At 44.2% G+C, this 20,294-nt stretch overlaps 1 protein-coding gene across 4 annotated transcripts in view; it reads left to right on the top strand.

Annotated features, from left to right (window-relative positions):
* The window catches only part of ALDH3A2 (aldehyde dehydrogenase 3 family member A2), a 518,837-nt gene that overhangs the window by 242,768 nt on the left and 255,775 nt on the right, over positions 1 to 20,294 (top strand). For all 4 annotated transcript variants that reach the window (XM_078679908.1, XM_078679906.1, XM_078679909.1 and 1 more), the window contains exon 7: positions 3,075 to 3,216. In XM_078679908.1, coding sequence (XP_078536034.1) covers positions 3,075 to 3,216 — 142 coding nt within the window. The remainder of the gene's footprint in view (positions 1 to 3,074; positions 3,217 to 20,294) is intronic.

Genomic DNA, 20,294 nt, shown 5'->3' with positions numbered 1-20,294 from the left:
AGGGCCAATATGCTGATGAAAGACCAAACAGAAGAACAGCACTCAAATTTGCTCCTAACAGCAGAACTGAAAAAAGCTTTCAGGTCCAGGCAGGCTGTTCAGTTCTGTAGAACAATATACCAGGGCAGGTGGCTGTCCATTTTGCAGTGTCTTTTGACTAAACAAACTTTTGAGCTCATGAAGGTTGATCCTAGGACAATACCCTTTTTTCTCGATCTGGAAATGGTTGCTCAAAAACCACAGCAGTGAAGGGTCAGTGGAACCACAACCCTGATGGCCTTCAAATCTGCCACTTTCTCACCTATCCACTAAGACTGATTGGGGACAAGTAGAGCAGACATGGGTAGTATTCTTGCCTTGGGCAGTGGTAGAACTCAATTTGGAACCCTCAAATGGTTTGAAGAATGCAGGTATCCCTTGTAGTAGACTGGGAAAAAGCTTGCCAACCTTCTGCCTTCGCTAGGAAGAAGGGATACGACTCACTTGAGGAACCTCCAGGGGCATTGGTGGCTCTTCTGAATCTACTGGGGGTAAGGATGTGCCCTTTTAGATTGAAAGAAATCTCTGAACTTGGAAGCATTCTGGAACTGAGGCTATTTCTTAAAAGGATTGAGGGAAAATTGGAAGGCAAGCTTCCATTTCCACTAACTGCCCAAGAAAAAATCAAAGGGCTGAAGACCCTGTTAATAAAGGCTTGGGCCTTGTCCAATACAGAGAAAGGAGGGGTAAACTTCCTTGGCTCCTTCAGGAATGGATCCCTAAAAAGATCCACATCATCCACGTAAAGTAGCTAACATGGCCAGCTTCATGTCCATGAACATCGGTGCTCTGTTGACAAGATGCAATTAGCATTGCAAAGAAAACATCTGACCCACTTGGTCCAATTTGACAGGATCTCTGGAGAGAGCAGCTTTTCGGAGACCTTGGCATCTGTGCCACATCAAAGATTTTGGTAAGATGCCCACCAGTATCTAAAAGCTTACCTTAGCAGGCCCTCCAGGGCTTGTTAATAGTACTCTCTTCAAGTCCTTTACACATTTAGACAGAAATGTGACAATTTTCCTGTCCATCTCGGATGAGAGTGACCATCTTCTCCAGCAAGGGGTGTGGTCACTCAGCCTGCCTTTCTTGAATCTCCTTGTTCAGGGGTTTGTGGATGCTCTGTGCCCCATATTCTCTGAAGGGCACCACTCTGAGGACATAGGATGGTAAAGGTCTACTGGTTCCTACATGTCAAAGCGGCTGGGCCAGGCTTGCATAGGGTGCCGACGGGTGGCAGGGATGACTAGGGCCTTCATTTCCATCCTAAGCCGTGAGCCCATGTCAGCCTTTAGATCCTCCTCCATGGAAAAAGTACCACATCTGTCTCCCAGGAGAGGCTTCTTGTTCTGGGGTATGGGCACGTTTAAAAGTTTCCCATAGGCATTCAAATGCAACTGAGTGTATAGGATCATCTATCTTGCACTCTGCTTTACCTTCCTTGGGTCCCTCCCCTGGCAACTCTGCTCCCTTAGCTTCAAGTCCTTCCTGGGCCTAGATGTATCGTAATCACCCCCTCCCACCCCAGACCTCCCCTCCCCTAGGAGTGGTTAAGGTGAGCTGCTGCCAGGAGCAGAAATTGTCTTCCCAGGGGTTGCAACGTCTCCGAGACTGCCTTCGTAATGGACAAGTCTAGCATGCCAGGTAAGACTTCTTCCTTTAGTAGGAATCCTAAAAATTCGGCCTCATCTAGTGAGGTGTGGGTTTGGGGGGTACGTAGGAGACTGGAGATGCATATCATAAATAGGTATGATTCTCACCCTAACTCAGCCTGCAGACACACAAAGCCCAAGTATGAGCAGAAAAACAATCCTGGAAAAAATTCTAATAGCTCTCTGCTGAATTTGCCCTCTGAAGCAGGAGCAGCACTAAGGGAACGGAGACCCGAACAAGTACTCCCAACTGAAAAACACTACTCTAATAAAGCACAAGATGATCCATGGGCCTACAGCACCCTACCAGGAGTGGAGTAACTACGCTCCTAATTACAGGCTCTCTTAAAGACAATGCAGTGGAGCCTGGAAGTGCATGCATCCAGCGTTCCCTAGGAAGCAGAGGGCCACACTACAGCAGAGCGAATGGTGCTGAGGCAATTGAGAAGGATGAATTGATGAGAAACCCGCAAGCACTGTCAATTAAATACAGCGCAACCTAGCCAAATTGCATAGCGAGGCACTAAAATACTGCTGGGCAGGATGAAAAGAGAGAGGCCAAAGGAATGGGCTTTTCTGCAAATGAATTTAAATGTGAACATTTTACGATGCTGAGACAAGGAGTTGAAGAGCTATGAGCATAATCCTTGGCCACTGGTTCTGACATAGAATTTAATTTATTTCTTTTAGACTTGTTTCAAAAGGGCAAAGAAAACATGACAATACAATTCTTGATTGTGCTAGTAGTATTTCAGAGCTTTGTGTTGTATCATGTTTTGATGAGATAGATTTTATTTTGCTTAGTACTGTTTATAAGAGCAAACTTAAGCCCTCAATATGCTTTTCCTGTAATGATCTCCCTGGGTGCGATATCACCCTGGGACACTGTGCGATCCAGTGTGCCTGGACCTGAAGTTAATAAGTCTGGAAACACATGACCTGTTTATATACTGGTAAACCAAAAATGAAGAGGGTAGGGGCAGTGGACACCTGCCCCTCCAGCACAATGAGGAGAGCAGCAAATATTTCTCCACCTATTCACCCCCTCACAGTGTATTACCCCAGAGGCTCTCTCTGCTCAACAGCACTTTACTCGCACTAATCCCTGCTGATATTAACCCCGGGATTAATAAAAGATCTTGGTTTTCACCCTGTATTTTTAGGGCACATAGTTGTTCTCGATTCTGGGCACCGAAATATGTAATGGCTGGAATTGGGTACTGGGATACAGACTACAATTAACGGTTTTGGACCTCTGGTATACCTGTACCTAAATCCGGCCAAATCCTAATGAGGGCATTTGATTCAAAGACTTCCCCCCTCTCGGTGTTGTAGCATCCTCAATGTTCTTGCTGCTAAGTAACTCTTTTTTCTTATTACAAGGAGTTTTATGGAGAAGATGTAAAGAAATCACCAGATTACGAAAGGATTATCAACAAACGTCACTTCAGTCGGCTGATGGGTTTGCTGGAAGGACAAAAAATCGCCTTTGGTGGACAAAATGATGAATCTGCCCGATTCATAGGTATGTGCTGTATCGTATATTTAGTGTTGGTTTCTAAACAATTACTGAGTCCAGATCTGTCAATCTGTTTTCTATAATTAGCCTGGACTGTATAGCAAAAGATAGGAGGACCATGTTGTGAAGGAACTTCTTAAAAATATTCCTCTTACTCAAATACCCTAACTGAAAGATATGCTAAGTTTGATGCCCATTGTACTCCCTCACTGTTTACATTAAGGACTACAGTGTTGATTCCTTAAATTTATATTCTTTATTTCAGACTGTTCGTTTCTCTTGTGATTACAATGGGTTTGTACTTGGATGTTTACAATCTATACAAAAGCAGATTCCCATCAGAATGGGGACAAACAGCAGTGTAACACGTGTTGACATATTTGGTTTCTCAGGTTCATTAATGCAGTTCCATCAAAGAGTAGGAAGGCATCTAAATCTGACTAATCTGACGAAAATCCCTTAATGGATATATAGCATGTAATGGTCATCATTTGCAAAAGGAATCTGTTTTTTTTTCAGGTTTGGGTGCTTACCTGTAATTCTGTTTGGGCTATCCGCTGTCCAATATATAGTTGACTGTTTCCAGAATGCACAAAGCAAACACACACACTGAAATATGTGGTAGACAAATGCCCTAGAGAAGCTGCTACGTTATGAGAGGAAAAAGCCAAAGGCAATACAAAAAAACCTTGCTGAACAAAGACTTCTGAGGATTGACGAAAACTAGGAACTTACCCTCCAGCCAGACTAAGGAATTTAAACAGTAAAAGAGCAGGACAATGAAATGACAGAAAACCCGACATGAAAAGAAGCATAATGGTTTGGCAAATTAGGAGATTTCAAGGGAGGAACAGCCATGATGGATAGGGGAAACAAAGGAGAATAAAGACCTAATGTTGACTAGCTGCAGTGTCTTCCTAATAGGCAGCTGCAAACTCTCTGGCAGGTGATTGACTTATTGGAGCTCAAGATAGAAGTTATCAGTAGCACAGGATGGAACGGACCCAGATAAGAGACTCTCCCAGCACACAGCTGCGGGCTTCGAAGGGTGTCTTCCGAGGACTGAGCTCCAGGCTCCCGGTCGAGAAGCTGCAGCGCAATAGTTGTAGATTCTCATGTCCAGCTTCATGCTTTTCTTTACTATTGCGGAATATCCAACTTTTATATGATTTTCCAGGTTTGCCTATGCTTTGGTACAGGGCAACGGAAAAAATTCCAAACTCTGCATCTGGTGTAATTGTTCTTTCCTTTCATTGAATTGTTTTTGTGATTGCTGTTTGGCACAGTCTATAATGGTGGACCATCAGGGTCATACAGTCCGATGGAGGCTCTGTCTCAATTGTTTGAGTAGCAGTAACCGGCTGCACAAGAATAAAGGCTAGAGTGGTACTAATGAAGAATTTTTCTAGGAACCAGAATCCTTTAGGACTCCTATACATGAAACATATACATTGGCATTGAAAACACCGAAAGTTATGACCATTGTACACACTGGCTGGATCAATGTTACCCTTGCATGGGTCACCACAAAGAGCCCGAGGGGCACTGCCCTCAACGGGTCATAAGATACCTCCAGACCTGTAAAGTTTTTCTAGCACTCTCCCCAGTACTGTGTGTACTAAGTAGTGTCTCAAGACAAATAAATTCCATTAAACAAATGAAATAAACGGAGTGGCACTTAACCTGTCATCTCTTGACCACCCCCTCCTTCAAGCTTCATCGCCAGGGCGGGCACAGGTTTGCGACTCTGGCACCCAGACATTGGAACTCCCTCCCCTTGGAGATTCGGTCCTGCTACAACCTCCTAAATTTCAGAAGGCTGCTCAAAATGTGGCTATTTACACAGGCCCACGCATAATCCTTTGCTGGCCCCGGCACATGCTAGACTTAGCGCCATGAAACCTCTTGGTGTACGTGCGCTCTATAAGATGCTATTAACATAACATAACATAACCTGTAATTTTGCACTAACTAAACATGCGAGCGTCGGCCTTTGGCTGAAACTGGTAAGGCACTTAAAGGCCCGTCTGGCGCTCTGCACCTGAGGGAGTCCTGTATTATTTTTCTACATCCGGCTGCTCAGGAAGATTTTCCCAAGCAGCCTGATTGTTTTTATTTTCTGCAAGGGCGATCAGCGTGCAGGGCTCACTGACGTCATTACAGGAAAGTGAAAGTAAAATGAGCCGATGGGCTCATTTTACTGTCACTGAATCATTGCTCAGGAGCATATCTCAGCACCCTGGGCACTTATTCCTTTAGGGGAGGTATCGTTGGAAATGGGAGAATCTCCGCTTCCCAATGCTACTACTGCCAACTGAATCCCTGCTTGGAGATCGCCACAGGAGGCAATCCCCAAGCAAGGATCCACCCCCTAACCACAAGGGATGGAACATTAGAACAATGTATCAACCTAAACCTGATTGCTGTAGCAAAAACGGGTAGCCTTAATTTTCGTTTCGCAGATCTAAGCAGGGCCTTTGAACCTCTTAGTCACTCCAAGTTGTGGAAAATATTGGTTGATTTGGGAGCCTCATTGATATAATATCCTTTATTTCGCAATTATATAGCTATTTGACTGCCCATGTACGTTGCAGTGTAAATGGAGAATCTACCCTGGGCTTTAAGATCATGAAAGCCATTTGGCAAGGGTGCATTCTCACACCACTTCTGTTTTCTTAATGTATTAATGTGGTGGGTGTGTTTCTCCAACAAATAGCTGCTGACCCAGCTGCAGATGACAGAGTTCTGATATTGTGAACTGCGAAAGGCCTGCAATCCCTGATCGGATGTTTTAACACTTTTATGGAGGAAAAGGATATGAGATTTAATCTATTAAAACATTTGTGATGGCATGTGGTACAGGCAATATAAAGAAGAGGGTTCCTCGATTAAAAGGGCAGATAATAGCTGAAGTCGATAATTTTACATATTTGGGCCTTCATTTGTCAAATAAAAATGTGTGGAACCCTCATCTAAAAATTGCTAGTATGAAATTTACCAGTAATGCAGAAGCAATTTTTAGATTTGCTGCAAAAATTGGAAACAAACCGACAACAGAAAAGTTGCAATTATACAAAATTAAATGCATCAGTAGTGCTATTTTAAATTGACTCTTTGAGTAATCATTCCATGTCGTGATGTTAGCTGAAACACATACGCCATGCAGATGAAAGACTAGACCTCCAAGATGCCCAAGTAATTATACCACTGAAAGGAAATAAACCAGCAGTCTTTGAGGTTGCCATCACTTATGTGTCAGTTCAGATGTGTGTCCTTTGGCTGGAACATAGCTACCAAAGCACCCATGAAGGAATTCTAAGTTGCGGTGGCCATTTCCACCACCACGGAATTCCTCTTTATCCTCAGCTGGATGGATGGTTTGTGAAAAGTTAATCTCAGTAGACCAGCATAGAGCACCTTCAGTTTAGTTGGCATTACATGTCGCAATCTGGGATTCGTAAAACAAATCAACAGAAACCTCCTAGGGGACCAGCCATTTGCAAATCAGAATCGGCCCTGCCTCAATAGGAGCATTTGTCTGAATGGCCTGGCCAGAATGTCCTCTGAATGGGAATGCAAGCAACCCTGGCACATGTTTGTTCTTTATGGACTACATCAGTGAGGTGGAGCTTTAGTCCTCTTGCACTGTGAGCTCAAACTCTACATTGTGGCAGCCCTCTTAAAGTGCTCTACTGAAACACAGAATTGATGGATGAAATCCTTGCAAGAGTATGAGCCACAGGCAGTCATTTGTTGATCCATTTTAGTCCATCATGTTTTGCTTACTATGCCCCTTTAGACAATAATTGACCACATACATTGAAACCTGGTCCTGTCGCCAGAGGAACATTCTGGTCCTAGCAGCTGGCCCACGTCCTCCCTGAGGGGGAACACAAGCAAACCCAAACAGATTTTGGTCTTGTTAGTCATTAACAGTGATGTGCAGTTCAGTGCTGTGGCACAGTGAGCATGAAATTCCACTGCTAGACATACCAGTCACACTAAACACTAATTTAATGGATATAATGCTTGAAGACAGTGGACTTGTTAAGTGGTTCTCGGTTTAATTTTCCATTATGTTCATTTATTTATTAAGTCCTTCAATAACTAGTTATTTCTTTGCACTGTTGGGTGCATACCAAAGGAATCATAATGCAATTGAGAATAGGAGTAAGCTTGTTTAAAAAGTCAAGTATTTGGATCTTTATGGAAAGAAACCTGATTAGTTTGCGACAGCAAGGAAGATGGAGTAGAATTCCAAAAGGAAGGAGCCACAAAAGAGAAGAGGCTGACCCACCTTTCATAAATCAAGGGACAGAGTGCAGCTCTCCAACTGGACAGTACCATGCTACAACTTTTTTGATAAAAATCGAGGTCACTTCCCTGCAATTGCTTTAAAGGTGAGACCGCAAACCGTAAATTTATTTATTTGTTCCGTGGGCATTCAATGAAGTTTTCTATGTAAAGGAGTAGTGTGTAAATACCCCAATGCTCTGTAAATCAGCACGGCTGCTTGATTCTGAACAGATTGTAAAATGTAAATTATGTTTGGGAGGCTATTATATAAAGAATTGTCAAAGGGGAGAGGGGTTGGCCTAACGGCTAAGGCGCTCGACCTCGGACCTGGGGATCTGGGTTCGAGTCTCGGTAACGACGCCAAAAACCCCCTGTGATTCTGGGCAAATCACTTAATCTCCCCGTGCCTAACAAAAATGAAAGTGTTTCCTCATGTAACGTAACTGGTGCTATGTAAAGCACTCTGATAACTGATTCGGTTTGGTTCTAGTTCGCGCTATATAAAACTCTGCAAAAAAAAAAAATCTAGTTAGGATAAAACTAGTGCCAACATAAGTTTTGAGAAAGAAAATTGGCAAATTGTTATCCTTTTCAATGCAAGTATACAGATGGAATTATTGCATCGATTTGAGCTTTAAGATTCAGATTGCTTTAGAAAAATCATTGTTCGAGGCATATGAGCTGTCGATCATATGCTTTAGCATAGATCGCCATCTGGTGTCGGGTCCGGATGTTTTCACTATGTTTTTGTTCGAAGAAGTCTTGCAGTCACAAGGTAGGTGACTCCTCCTTTCGGTGATACTGCGCATGGGCATCGACTCCATCTTTGGATTGTTTTTTTTGCCATCAGGTTCGGATGTGTATTGCGGCACTCCGGTTCAGTACCGTTTTCGGACACCTTTGATGCGCAATGCATTGCCCTCACGTTATTGTTATCGATCGCGGTTCCTCAATCGATGCGCATCGTCTCACTTCGGAAAACTTTCCATTGGAAAACTTGTGGCAGGCCCTCGGGCCTACCCGTGCCTACCCCGCTAGCAGTCGATAGAACGGACTCCATTCAAGCTATGTCCTGGGTGTCGTGCTAAATTTCCACGCACGGACTGGTATGAAGTGTGCAATCTCTCCTTGTCCCTGGAACACGACGAGAAGAACTGCAATCCGCGTCGATCATTCCAATCAAAAAGTCACTTTGTGATTGTCGGGCTCAATGCCACAAGATGCAACATCAGACCAACTCCTGTTCCGGACAACTTTGGCGAAGATTCGGATACTCTACAATCAGCTCAAGGGGCAGAGGAAGAAGAGCAGATCTGTGTCCGAAGCAGACTCCGACATGGAAGAAGAAGAAAACATCACTCTGGGTCAGGGTGCCGTACGTGAGTACAGATCCCCCCTCTGCCCATTCACCATGAGACAAAGGCTCCGGGCCCTCCTTCACCATCGGGTTCAGGTCGGCACCGACAAAAAGTTTCCGATGCCCCGCTGCCCGTCTCCGAAACACAAAGAGAAGCCAAGCCGTCTGGCTCGAACCAGCCCCGCCCTGATGTCGAACCGACACCTTCGGCACCAAGACAAAAGACCAAACATCTATTGGTCAACTTACCTTCGGACCCGAAACCGGCGAAGACCAAAGACTCGGACCCGAAACCTTCCAAGGCCAAAGACTCACCATCTAAACAAAAAGACACTCTCTCCAAAGAGCCTCGGCCTGATGAGCCACCTTTGGACCTGAAACAGAAAAAGCTGGTGATAAACCCTAAAACAGGACATATTCTGGCAACTCTTCCAAAAAAAAAACGGACAACTGACCTACCAGAGGACTATCACATCCCTCTTAAGAAGAAGAATGTGGATACTAACCATTCTCCTCCTTATATCCCACCTCCTTCTCCTCCTCCTCCTCCTTATACCTTGGCTATCACACCATTAAATTCACCACAACCACTTACACCTGACCCACAGGATGAGGGGGATGAGGATCAGGAGTCACCATAGGACACTGACCCTTGTGAGGATTATCACACAGATTAAAATACAGATAATGATCCTGATTTGTATCCCTCCAGACCCTCCCCACCTGATGACAACATTGGCTATGTTGAGCTCCCTAACATGGCTGCTCATTATCATGAGGTGGAACTCCATAAACAACCCTTAGACGAGGATTTCCTCTTTGAGACACTTTCTTCATCACAAAGAGACACTCATACATTGCCCATGCTGAAAGGCCTGTTAAAACGCACAGACAAACCTCTATACTTAACCAACCCTTTGACAAACAGCATCTTTTCGGCCCAGCTGTTGACACCTTGCTGGAAAAGATTAAAAAAAACACTGAGGTCGTAAAGTCAATGGGGGCTTTGCAATTACCTGCCAGTAGAGGTTCCTTTCGCTACTCTTTTTACAGGGGTGGTTCAAAAACAGCCTCCACTGAGAATCCCTCCTCCTCTTAAAAGGGCAACAACCAATCCCCCTCGCCTAGAGGTTATTCAAGAGGAGGCTTTAAAGGGAGCAATGGTGGGGGAAGAAGTAGAGGCAAGTCCACATGCACTTCCCCCTCAAACAAACAATCCTTCCTTCCCCTATCCCCCGATCATTCCACTCCCATCGGAGGACGTCTCTCCCAGTTCCTACCTGTCTGGAATTCAATCACCTCAGACAAGTGGATGCTACAAATTATTCAATATGGCTACTGCCTGGAACTTACAAGCACTCCCCCAAATATTCTTCCAAGAGCACATTCAATGTCACCAGAACAGCTCACCCTCTTAAAGCAAGAGGTTCTATCTCTCTTGGAAAAACATGATATAGAAGCAGTCCCATTAATATACCAAGGGATCGGGGTATACTCCCTGTATTTCTTAATTCCCAAAAAGGATGGCTCTCTCAGCCCTATACCAGACCTCAGACAGCTAAATCTGTACATACAGTTGGACCACTTTCACATGGCCACACTCCAACAGGTGCTCCAACTTCTTCAACAAGGCGACTTTCTGGCCACTCTGGACTTGAAGACCCCTATTTTCATATTCCCATTCACCCTGCCCACAGAAAATATCACAGGTCTTTGGTGGACGGACAACATTACCAGTTCAAAGCCCTCCCATTCGGGGTCACTACAGCACCCAGGGTTTTCACCAAGTGCCTGTCAGTAGTCGCAGCTCATCTAAGAAGACAGAACATTCATGTCTTCCCTTACCTTCCCTTGCAGCCAGATCACAACAAAGCTGCCTACACCACAATCGAAAGACAGTTCAACTGCTTCACGACTTGGGATTCACTGTAAACTTCACCAAGTCTCACCTATAGCCATTCAACACACAGCTGTACCTAGGAGCCACAATAGACACTCGGAAAATACTAGCTTATCCCAACCCAGTCAGGATCAGCAAACATGCAAGCCCTAATATCACAGTTTCAGCCTCAACACTCATTACCAGCCCGAGTGTTCATGCAATTGGTCGGAATGATGGCTCCTTGCATTTTAATCGTTTCCTATGCAAGACTTCAAATTCGTCCTCTACAGGAATGTTTAGCACGTCATTGGAACCAAGCTCAAGCTCCGCTATCAGATCTGGTGTTGGTAGATGGCTGTACTCATCGCTCTTTGCAGTGGTGGAACGTACAAAACCTTTTCAAGTCAAGTCAAATTTTTTATTGTTTGATTATTTAAAATCATTACAAATCGCAATAAGAAAATAATCTATAAAATTTCAAACAATTTATAACACACATTTCATAACATTGTCATCTGATTGCCTAATCCAATACCATGTGCTATCATCATAGAAATCATTGAGGGGTTTATTTTATACAGCGTTAAATAAGTGGGTGATTGGTCCATAAAAAGGTTTGAGTTGAGCATTTCATTTTAGCTCATTATAAACATATTTTACAAACTTGCTAAAATTATTTGTCAAGCATTGGGTTACTGTTTTCTTCTTTACTGTATCCCCGAGTTCTGCTTGTCATAGGAGAGACTGTACTTTCCTCATGTATTTGACACCCCTGCAAGCCAGCATTGGTGACGATCCCTCCAGCCATCGAATTACAGCTTGCCTGCATGTACGAATGTTCAATTCGTTAAAAATATCCTTTAAAAGCCATCTCCTTAGGTCCATGAGAGCCGGGCACACGCATAACAGATGATTCTTTTTGTAACCACATAAGCGACAGCTAAGATCCGTATAAACGCCTTTCCAAGATGGTTGTAAGTCTTTCGAAAGGTGTAAGCCCAGCCTAAATTCTATATATCTCTTCTTTAGCATTATGCTAAAGTGACTTTCTAGGTATACCTGGGGTTTTGTCGAAGAATATGAGTTGATCACTGTCCATCCATGTCGGCACTTGGAGATTGCAGATTTATCCTCCAGAAAGGACTTCCATTTTGTGGAGTTATTTGTTACTTTGTCAAAGCTTGCTCTATCTGGACTGGTGTCCCATGTCGATTGGATTTCTAACTCCCGCAACCGCTTCAAGTAGTTTGCTTCAACTGATTTTCGATTTCTTTCCAACATAGGCTGTCTAATGATCCCTGTGCTGACATTCGCAATTTGTGGCACAGTTTCACAAAACTATTCATGCCCTGAAACTTCTGGTTCCGCAACCCGAATTCCAATCGAACCTGTGCCGGCGAGGCTGATTTTGAAAGGTTGAAAACTGCTTTGTATACCTTTGTTTGAAGGTTGTTTAAAAACCCAGCCTCTTTTCCACACCAAGTAACCAGAGCATACGACAGAGTGGGTAGAGTTTGTGATGCCATCACCTTTAGAAGATGCATGTAATCCGGACAACCAATTTTTTATATAGTAGCCTATTCGCATAGACCAAGGAATGTGTTTTCGCCTTTAGGCCCAATTTATGTTCTTTATGGGTCAATCCTCGACCCAACTTTAGGCCTAAATATTTGTAAGATGCTTCCTCTTTTATTGGTGATCCTTTTGCGTACCATTTAAAATTCGATTTTTTTGGGGGTCTACTAAGCGTACCACCTTTGTTTTCTCCTTGTTTAATTCCAAGTTTTCGTGCTCTAGATAGATAACAAGGTTGTTAATCATTCTTTGAAGACCTATAGGTGTTTGGCTCAGTACCACAATATCGTCGGCATATTGTAAAAAAGGAATTGGACTATTTTCCAGGTTTGGTGGATGACCTTCCCCTACCTGCATGTGTTTAACTATATCTGCCATGTATAGGTTGAATAAACTAGGGGCTAGGACGCATCCTTGTTTTAAACCATGTTGCGTACTAATTTCGTCAGTAGTGCTGCGACCATCGCCCAGTTTTACTCTTGCCCATGATTCACTATACAAGCCTATTATTGCCTCCAGTATTTTCCTCGGCAGCCCCCATGATCTTAATTTGTCCCATAAACGGTTTCGATTCACCCTATCGAAAGCTGCTTTCAGATCTATAAAGCAAGTATACAGTCTGGTCTTCTTTTTTTCTGCTTTTTCTGTTAGGAGCGCCAAGGTTGTCAAATTTGTTAATGTGCCTGTCCCTGGCCTGAAACCCATTTGGAACATGGGAATTATGTTTGTTTCCTCCATCCAGTCTTGAAGGTGCATCAGTAGGCATGATCCGTATATTTTCGCCTCCACATCGATCAATGATATTAGCCTGTAATTTCCCGGCTCATTATGATCACCCTGCTTAAAAATCGGATGGATAATGTTCCCTTTCCAGGACTTAGGCAATTTATTTTGGCTGTAGATCTGGTTAAAAAGTGGTGTTAGGTATTCTGCCCAGAAGTCAGGTGAGTGCTTAAAAAGGGCATTAGGAAGTCCATTTGGGCCTGCCGCACCCTCTGCTTTTAGGCGTTTTATTATTCCCTTCAACTGTTTGGTGTTTATCAGGATGTCTGTAACTGATCCTGTATGTTTTGTTTTTTCCTTCAAATAATTGGTCTTTGGCGCAGTAACTTGATAATTACAAATTTCTTCTTCTGACAAGATCTCATTATCCTGCGATGGCATGCTAACATCTTCCTGTAAATTTTCTTCTTTTGTTCGCAATATTTTTGCAAATTCCATATTTCGCACTCCTTTTTATTGTGCTTTTTTTGCACATTCTCCCTGCCAGTAAACATATTTTGTACATGCTGAATCCAGGTATTTTCTCCAATTCCTGCCTCTTGTCTTAGTTGGTTGCCCTTTGTCAGATTATTAATAATGCCCCAAAATGTCTGACCATTTGGGTTTTTACTGGCCAGTAATAGTTGTGTCCAAATTCCTTCTTGATATAATTTTTTTGCTTTGCCCAGTATCTTTTTATAATTTTTATGTAGGGCCCTTATTTTCTCCTTATTTACTTTCATTCCCTTTTTCGCCACCCTAGTTTGCCTTCGGACTTCACATAGAATCTTCCTTTTTTCTTCCCGTAGGATTAAATTGAACCACGGCTTCTTCCCAGTATTCATTCTTCCTTTACTAAGATTAGTAACAGGAAAATTACGAGTTAAAACATCGCATAGATGTTCCCAAGTCTTTGTGAGATCTTCTTTGTATTGCGTTTTTATTAGAAGCAGATGTTCTTTGAATATATCCAATGTTAGTTTTATGTCCTTTCCAGCCCATTTCAGTTTCCGTAAGTTAAACTTTTCAGTATATTGCGTCAAGATATTAATTTTTTGGGTTCTATCAATGGAAATTTCGATTTTTGTGGTTAGTGGGAAATGGTCACTTTCAATACGCTGACCAACCTCAAATGTGACCACTTTCTGGACCAGATTGCTGCTGATTATCATGTAATCTATTGTCGATTGCCTTTTGCCGCTTAAACAGGTTACAGCTGCAGGTCTATCCCCTTTTGCGTTCCCGTTCAAGATTGTCAGACCCAGACTTCCCAGTTCTTGAGTTATGTGGTTATCCTTTACTAAATTGCTATTAAAATCACCAGCAATGATCAAAGAATACAATTTGTGTAATTTTTGTAGCGCTTGAATCAGGGACATTAACATAATCATTTTCTCCTTCTTCAATTTTTTATCCGGGTGAATGTAAACATATAGCACTAGTAAATTATGATTACGTGAATTTAAGTCGGATGTCCCTTTAAGTTTTGTGGCTTGCAGCCAATTTACCCCAGTATCTATTTCTTCCACTTGCCATCTATACTTTTGTGCAATGTATGTTGTTAGGCCTCCATTCGGGTGCCCGAAAGTTGAAAATCTTTCTGCTAGGGTATGAAGTTCTATGTATCCGGGTATTGATACTAGGCTTAGATTCCAAGTTTCTTGGAGTAATATTAATCCTGTTGCTCCAACAATTTCGCTGTATCATAGTCCTGCCCCATGTTATTGGAGCCATGAACATTCCATGAACAAATGCAAATTTTATACGGCTTCTCCACACTGGGCTCATTCGTGATTCTTTGAGTGTGTCCTATTTCCTGCCAATCATGATGTGGTATCTTATACAGGGCTTTTGTTCCTTCCTTTAACTTTTTTTGCATGTTAGGAACATTTATTGCTTAAGACCTTGGGGACCCAGGACCAATCGATGCTTTTATCCAGCCTTGTATCTTGCTCCTTTGGGCTTACCAATCTCTTCATGCTTAGTATTTTTTGGGGAGTTGCGGAGCATGCGCTCTTTAAACATGACTTCTGATTGTTTCCAGTTTAATTTTTCTCTTTGGGGTTTATGATGTTTTTTAGAAGGGGAAATGGATATTTTTGCCTTTGTGACGTCTCGGCACAATGCCCCAAGCATCAAAAGTTAGGCTCATGGCATATATCCTATCTACTATGGCCTTTGAGGACCAGGTGGTTATTTTTTTTTATTTTTAAAACCTTTATTGAAAGACAAGTAGAGGTACAAGCGCTGGCCCACAACCACAGGGGCCGGCCGCAAAGTCAGGAGATGAAAAAATAAAGCAATGTATACAACAGGATAAAATCAGGATGGAAGCAAAAAATCATGACATCGCCCGCGCCAGGATAAAGAGGTTTCATTTTACATTTTACACGAATGAAGGAGGCAGCAACCATATCTATCAGCGCGTCATGCAACATATACCAAGAAGAAAAATGGGGGGGGGCGGGAGGGAACAACCCCCTACGCAGGCAGACGAACACAGCGGGGCAGAGCCCAGAGACCTCACACGCCCATAACATGCGCGAAATCGACAAAGAATATCAAAAAACGAATAAAGTGGACGCCATATGTACAGCCCACCCACCCCGAAAAGGAAGAAAGTGCAGACGCTCATGAGACAAAGGAACAGACACCAAGGGACACAGCCCACCCCCTGAAAAAGGCAAAAAGGGACCATAGAATAAAACAAACTAAAACAACAAACACCCCCCCCACCCTACATCACTGTAATGGCTACGGTCTACCCCACTAAACAGCGTGCCTGTCGCCCAGAGTCACCCGTAATATAGAAAGACGAAAGCGAACAATAACAAGGAAAGAGAAGAAACAAGAGAGAAGAGAGAAGAAAGAAAGAAGAGAGGAAAGGAGTCAGCGAACCAGACATAAAACACCACCCCCCCGCAACAATAATGCAAAAAACAGGATGTAAAAACCCTGCAGCGTAAAAACAGGAGGAGGATCAATTCCAGGCAACCCGGTTTCCACCAGTCACCAATACACCTTCCACCCCCGATGCAGGACAAGCAGCAGACAGTAAGGCAAACACAGAAGTGGAACAATAATCAACAGCGGTCAAATAATCTGGACGCAAGAAACAATCCCGAACCCCGGTCCATCAGCCCAGCAGCCAACAACAGGAGAAGCACCCTAGCCCTGACCCGAACGTGGATATACCCCTAGATGCGCTTCCCAAGAGAGGCCCGCCCACCGCAGAACAAAGGAGCAAAATGGCGAGAGGAAAGAGAACAACAATAAGGGAGCCCAAAATGGCCACGGTGGATCACCAGGGAGTCCGTAGAGTATAGCAGAATGGTCCACAATAACAACAGGAGCAGACGACGTTGTAGGCAGTGTAGGCAGGAGGCACAGTGCAGGAGGAGATGGCAGCTGCAGCACCACAGACAGTTCTCGAGGCACACACGATAGAGAGTCCGGCCACAATGTTGCGTTCTTCACTGAAAGGGGAAACAAAGTATCTCGGGCGGAGTCGTCAAGCTGGTGATCTCGGGCGGCAGCAAGATCGACAGCGAGCTCAAATGTATAGCAGGCAGGAGAAAGCGCTGTCGCCCCATCCATGAAAGGTGGTGGCAGGTGGCAGCTTTGCAAACCCAGAACAGCAGCGCCCCACCTCTGCGTAAACGCCATGTTGTCCAGCTTGTCCCCCCAGTCCCGGTAGCAATGGCGCACTTTTGCACGGAGGATGCACAGGGCCGCCAGGATAGTGCCAAGGGTAATATTAGGCTGCAGTCCCTGGACCTCATGTCCCCGAGGAACCTCTCGAATGTCGGGCTCACCTGCAGAGAGGGCAACACTGATCGCTGTCGTGGACGGGCGCATCACCTCACAAAACATGGCGTCATGCAAAGTCAATGTGACCAAACACCACGACGTTCACCGGGCAAAGGAGATAAGCAGCGTACCCCCTTTTAGCTTCCGGCGGAGCACCCTGCGCCGCACCCAAGAGATCGTCCGTACAGACCAAGCGCCCCTCGGCAATTCCGGGCAGCGAGGCGTGGGGTCAATAAGCTAGTTGCGACCCAAAATGGCCGGACAGTCCTCTCCCCGTATCCTCCGCCTCGAACAAAGGCTCCGTTACGATGGGGATCCGCAGCTCCGTGCGCGCCGCCCTCTTTCCGTCTGCCCCACGTCTGAATAGGTGGCTGGGCTCAGGCAGCGCCTCGCAAGGGTCTCATCAGTGCCACAGCAGCCGGCGCCAACAGAGCTCTCCGGCCGGCCGCTGGTCTCAGGGGCACGGCAGGAGGAGCCCACGGAAACGGGGTCCGGGGCCGTGAGTTAGGAGACCAATATCTGCAGCTGCCGGGCAGGACGGGGGTCCGGGAAAGCGCCGTCGGGATCAGCGCCGCTTCGCACACAATCTGCGAGCGATTGCGCCAGGATGTGAATCAGGATGCCAGCGCGGCAAGAAATGACCAGCGGAGCCGGGAGCCTACAGGTCCGCTCCGGTCGCCATCTTAGCTCCTCCCCCCAGGTGGTTATTGACTCTTCAACATCAGGGGAGTTTGCGTTGGTTTTAAACTCTACAGATAGAAGATCTTGTGATGATATTTCTTCTAATTCTGGAATTTCTTTAAATAGCTGCATTAAGTTACCTCGGTTCAAGAAGTCTTGCCCGCCATTTGTATGATATTCTGGTACAAATGTCAGTTTTTCGGGGGTTCCTCCTTGTATTGGACTAGCTGAGATGTCTTTTTTCCTCCTACCGCTTGAGTGTTTTAACTATTCCTTCATTTACATCATTCATTTTTCTCAGTTGTTCAATGGCGACCTTGCTCCTTACTGTATCCAATTGGTTCCCTTTTATTTTACCTTCTTCAAGTTTAACATTTTTTGTATACTTTGATCATTGTAGGAACTCTACTTGATGTTCTTTTTGTGGTAACTTACATGTTCTCCCTGTTTCATTTATCCTAATTTTTATTGGGGTCCTTGTGCTTTGCTCTACATTATTTATTTTTTCTTTTGTTTTTTGATGCAAGGCATTTTTACCTCCTTCAATAGTTTGTTTTTCCTCATGCCTAGGGGAGTTTTGGACATCCACGTCTCTCTTCGCTCCTTTGTCCTTAGATGTTGGGTTTCTAAATACCCACTGTGGCGTTCCTACCCGTTCCTTGATTATTGGTTGGCATGGTTGCTTTATATCCCCTTTTACTAGGGTCCGGTCAATACATGGTTGCTGAACAGTTCTGTTTTTTTTGTAAATCTTTACTCTTTATCTTCTGTTTGTTTTCTTGCTTTGGAGAGTTCAAGCATTCGTTCTGCGTATTACATTCACTAACCGCTCCTGATTGGTTAGATTGCTCTAAAACCGTATTTGAATGATTTAGTGGTTTTTTTTTTCCAGCAGCTGATTCTCTGACTTTGTTAATAGTTTTTGATTGCTGAAAATAGGATAAATATGTTCTTTTGTAGGTGATTTCTCTTTACGCTGGACCCTCCCCTTTCTGGCCCGTTTTCTCTGTCTTTTTGTTAGCTTAATGTTCTTTACAGTGTTACTCGTGATTTGTGTTGCGTCTATTTGGCATATTCTCTGATCTAAACAGTCCTCCTTCGACTCCTCTACCTCTTGTTCCAGGTCTTCGTTTGCGCTTGGATCTTTACTTTCTTCACATCGCCCCGTTTCTTCATTAGCCTCCTCGACCCCGTTGGGACTCATGTATTTATGTTTTATCGATAACTGCACTGCCCCTAAAATATCTTTTAATATGTTGGGCAGATTTGTCAGTTTATCCACTAGTTTGCCACATACGCAACTTGGCTGGATTTGTGGGGTATCCATATGTTGCGCCCTATCTGCCCTTCTGCTACAATGTGCTCCAGCTTAGTGTTTATTCCTGAAATATGACCCGCGATAAGATTTATAAGATCAATCTGTACCTCCATCTTGTCCGATTGGAAGTTCAAGGCCCTTATTGCCTCATCCAGTGTGCTTAACAATGCTTTACTCCAAGGGGCCTTGTGAGCCTCTCCAACCGATGTTTCCAGGTCACACGGCCCTTGTTCGAACCTGCTCACAGATGAGATTGTTATTGGGGATGTCTTCTCCACCTCGTATCCGTCCCTTTTCGGGGTCTGTTAGAAATATGCATGCGCCTGATGGCTCCTGTTTTTTGCTAGTGTCTACTTGAGTTTGGGATCTGGAGTGTATTTGTGTTTGAATGTCGTGTTCCAGTATTTGGTCCAACCTTACCTCGTTGGATATGGAGAAGGAGGTTGACCAAGCATCGTCCTGTATGGTAATATGCTCAACCCCAAATTTATTTTCCTCACTTGGGGGGATAGTGACTTTCTCCTTGTTCCCTGTATTTGTTTTTGTAACACTTTCCAGGTTTAAAGAATTATGTTGATGTACCTGAGCTATTACCAAAACCGATTTGCCACCTATGGTTTTGCTATTTGTCTCTGCAATAGTTTGAGTATTTTGTAGGAGTTCTGTTGGTTTTGACCCTTCATCTTGGTTTATCAATTGTTGTTTATTTGTTATTTGTGTGCCCTTCTCCTCCTTCTCTTTCAATTCCAATAGATTTTGGCTATTATCAGCCCTTGGCACTGGTGAAATTGGGTTTGGCAGGTGGGCTTGTTCCTGGGTTTGCGCATAGATTGCAGCCATTGGGTCTTTCAAAAAGAAGAATTTTTGAATCCCGATGATTTTTCTTGGGCTGCTCGTCGAGATCTCAGGAGCTGACTCCAGCCTCTTTCTTTGTTGTATGACCTTTTTTTTTTTATTCTTAACTGACCCTTGGTCTTTACTTTCGAAGTTTTTTGATTCTTCAGTTACCTCATGACGCACTTTGCCTGATCTCATAATTTCGTTCGAGTATAGGCACCCCTGGCTAGTGCCCCCGGTTTCTCTCTCTTTTTAAAAAAAATATAAAACAGCAAACAGTAAGCAGTAAGGCCAAAAACCCGGTGCTTCAATGAGTGTTTCCCCCCCTGAACACTGCCCCTTTGGCTCGTAGCTCCGAGTGGCTTTTGAACGTGGGCAGGGTACAGTCTCCAAAAGTATATAGCAAATAAGAGCAAGCAGGAAATCCAAAAGGCTAGACACAAATGAAGAGTTTAATCAGTTTCCAGTATTTTCCCAACACTGGGCCGTTGCTGATGTCAATTCTGTCTCCCTCGGGAGTGGAGTTCACGGGGGGCCACCGGCTGCGCCCGTCCTAAACAGGTCAC

This window comes from Lissotriton helveticus, chromosome 3_1 (assembly GCF_964261635.1).
Source record: "Lissotriton helveticus chromosome 3_1, aLisHel1.1, whole genome shotgun sequence".
Lineage (NCBI taxonomy): Eukaryota > Metazoa > Chordata > Amphibia > Caudata > Salamandridae > Lissotriton > Lissotriton helveticus.
The sequence above is the reverse complement of the archived record's forward strand: the minus strand, read 5'-3'. Positions and strand labels throughout refer to the sequence as shown.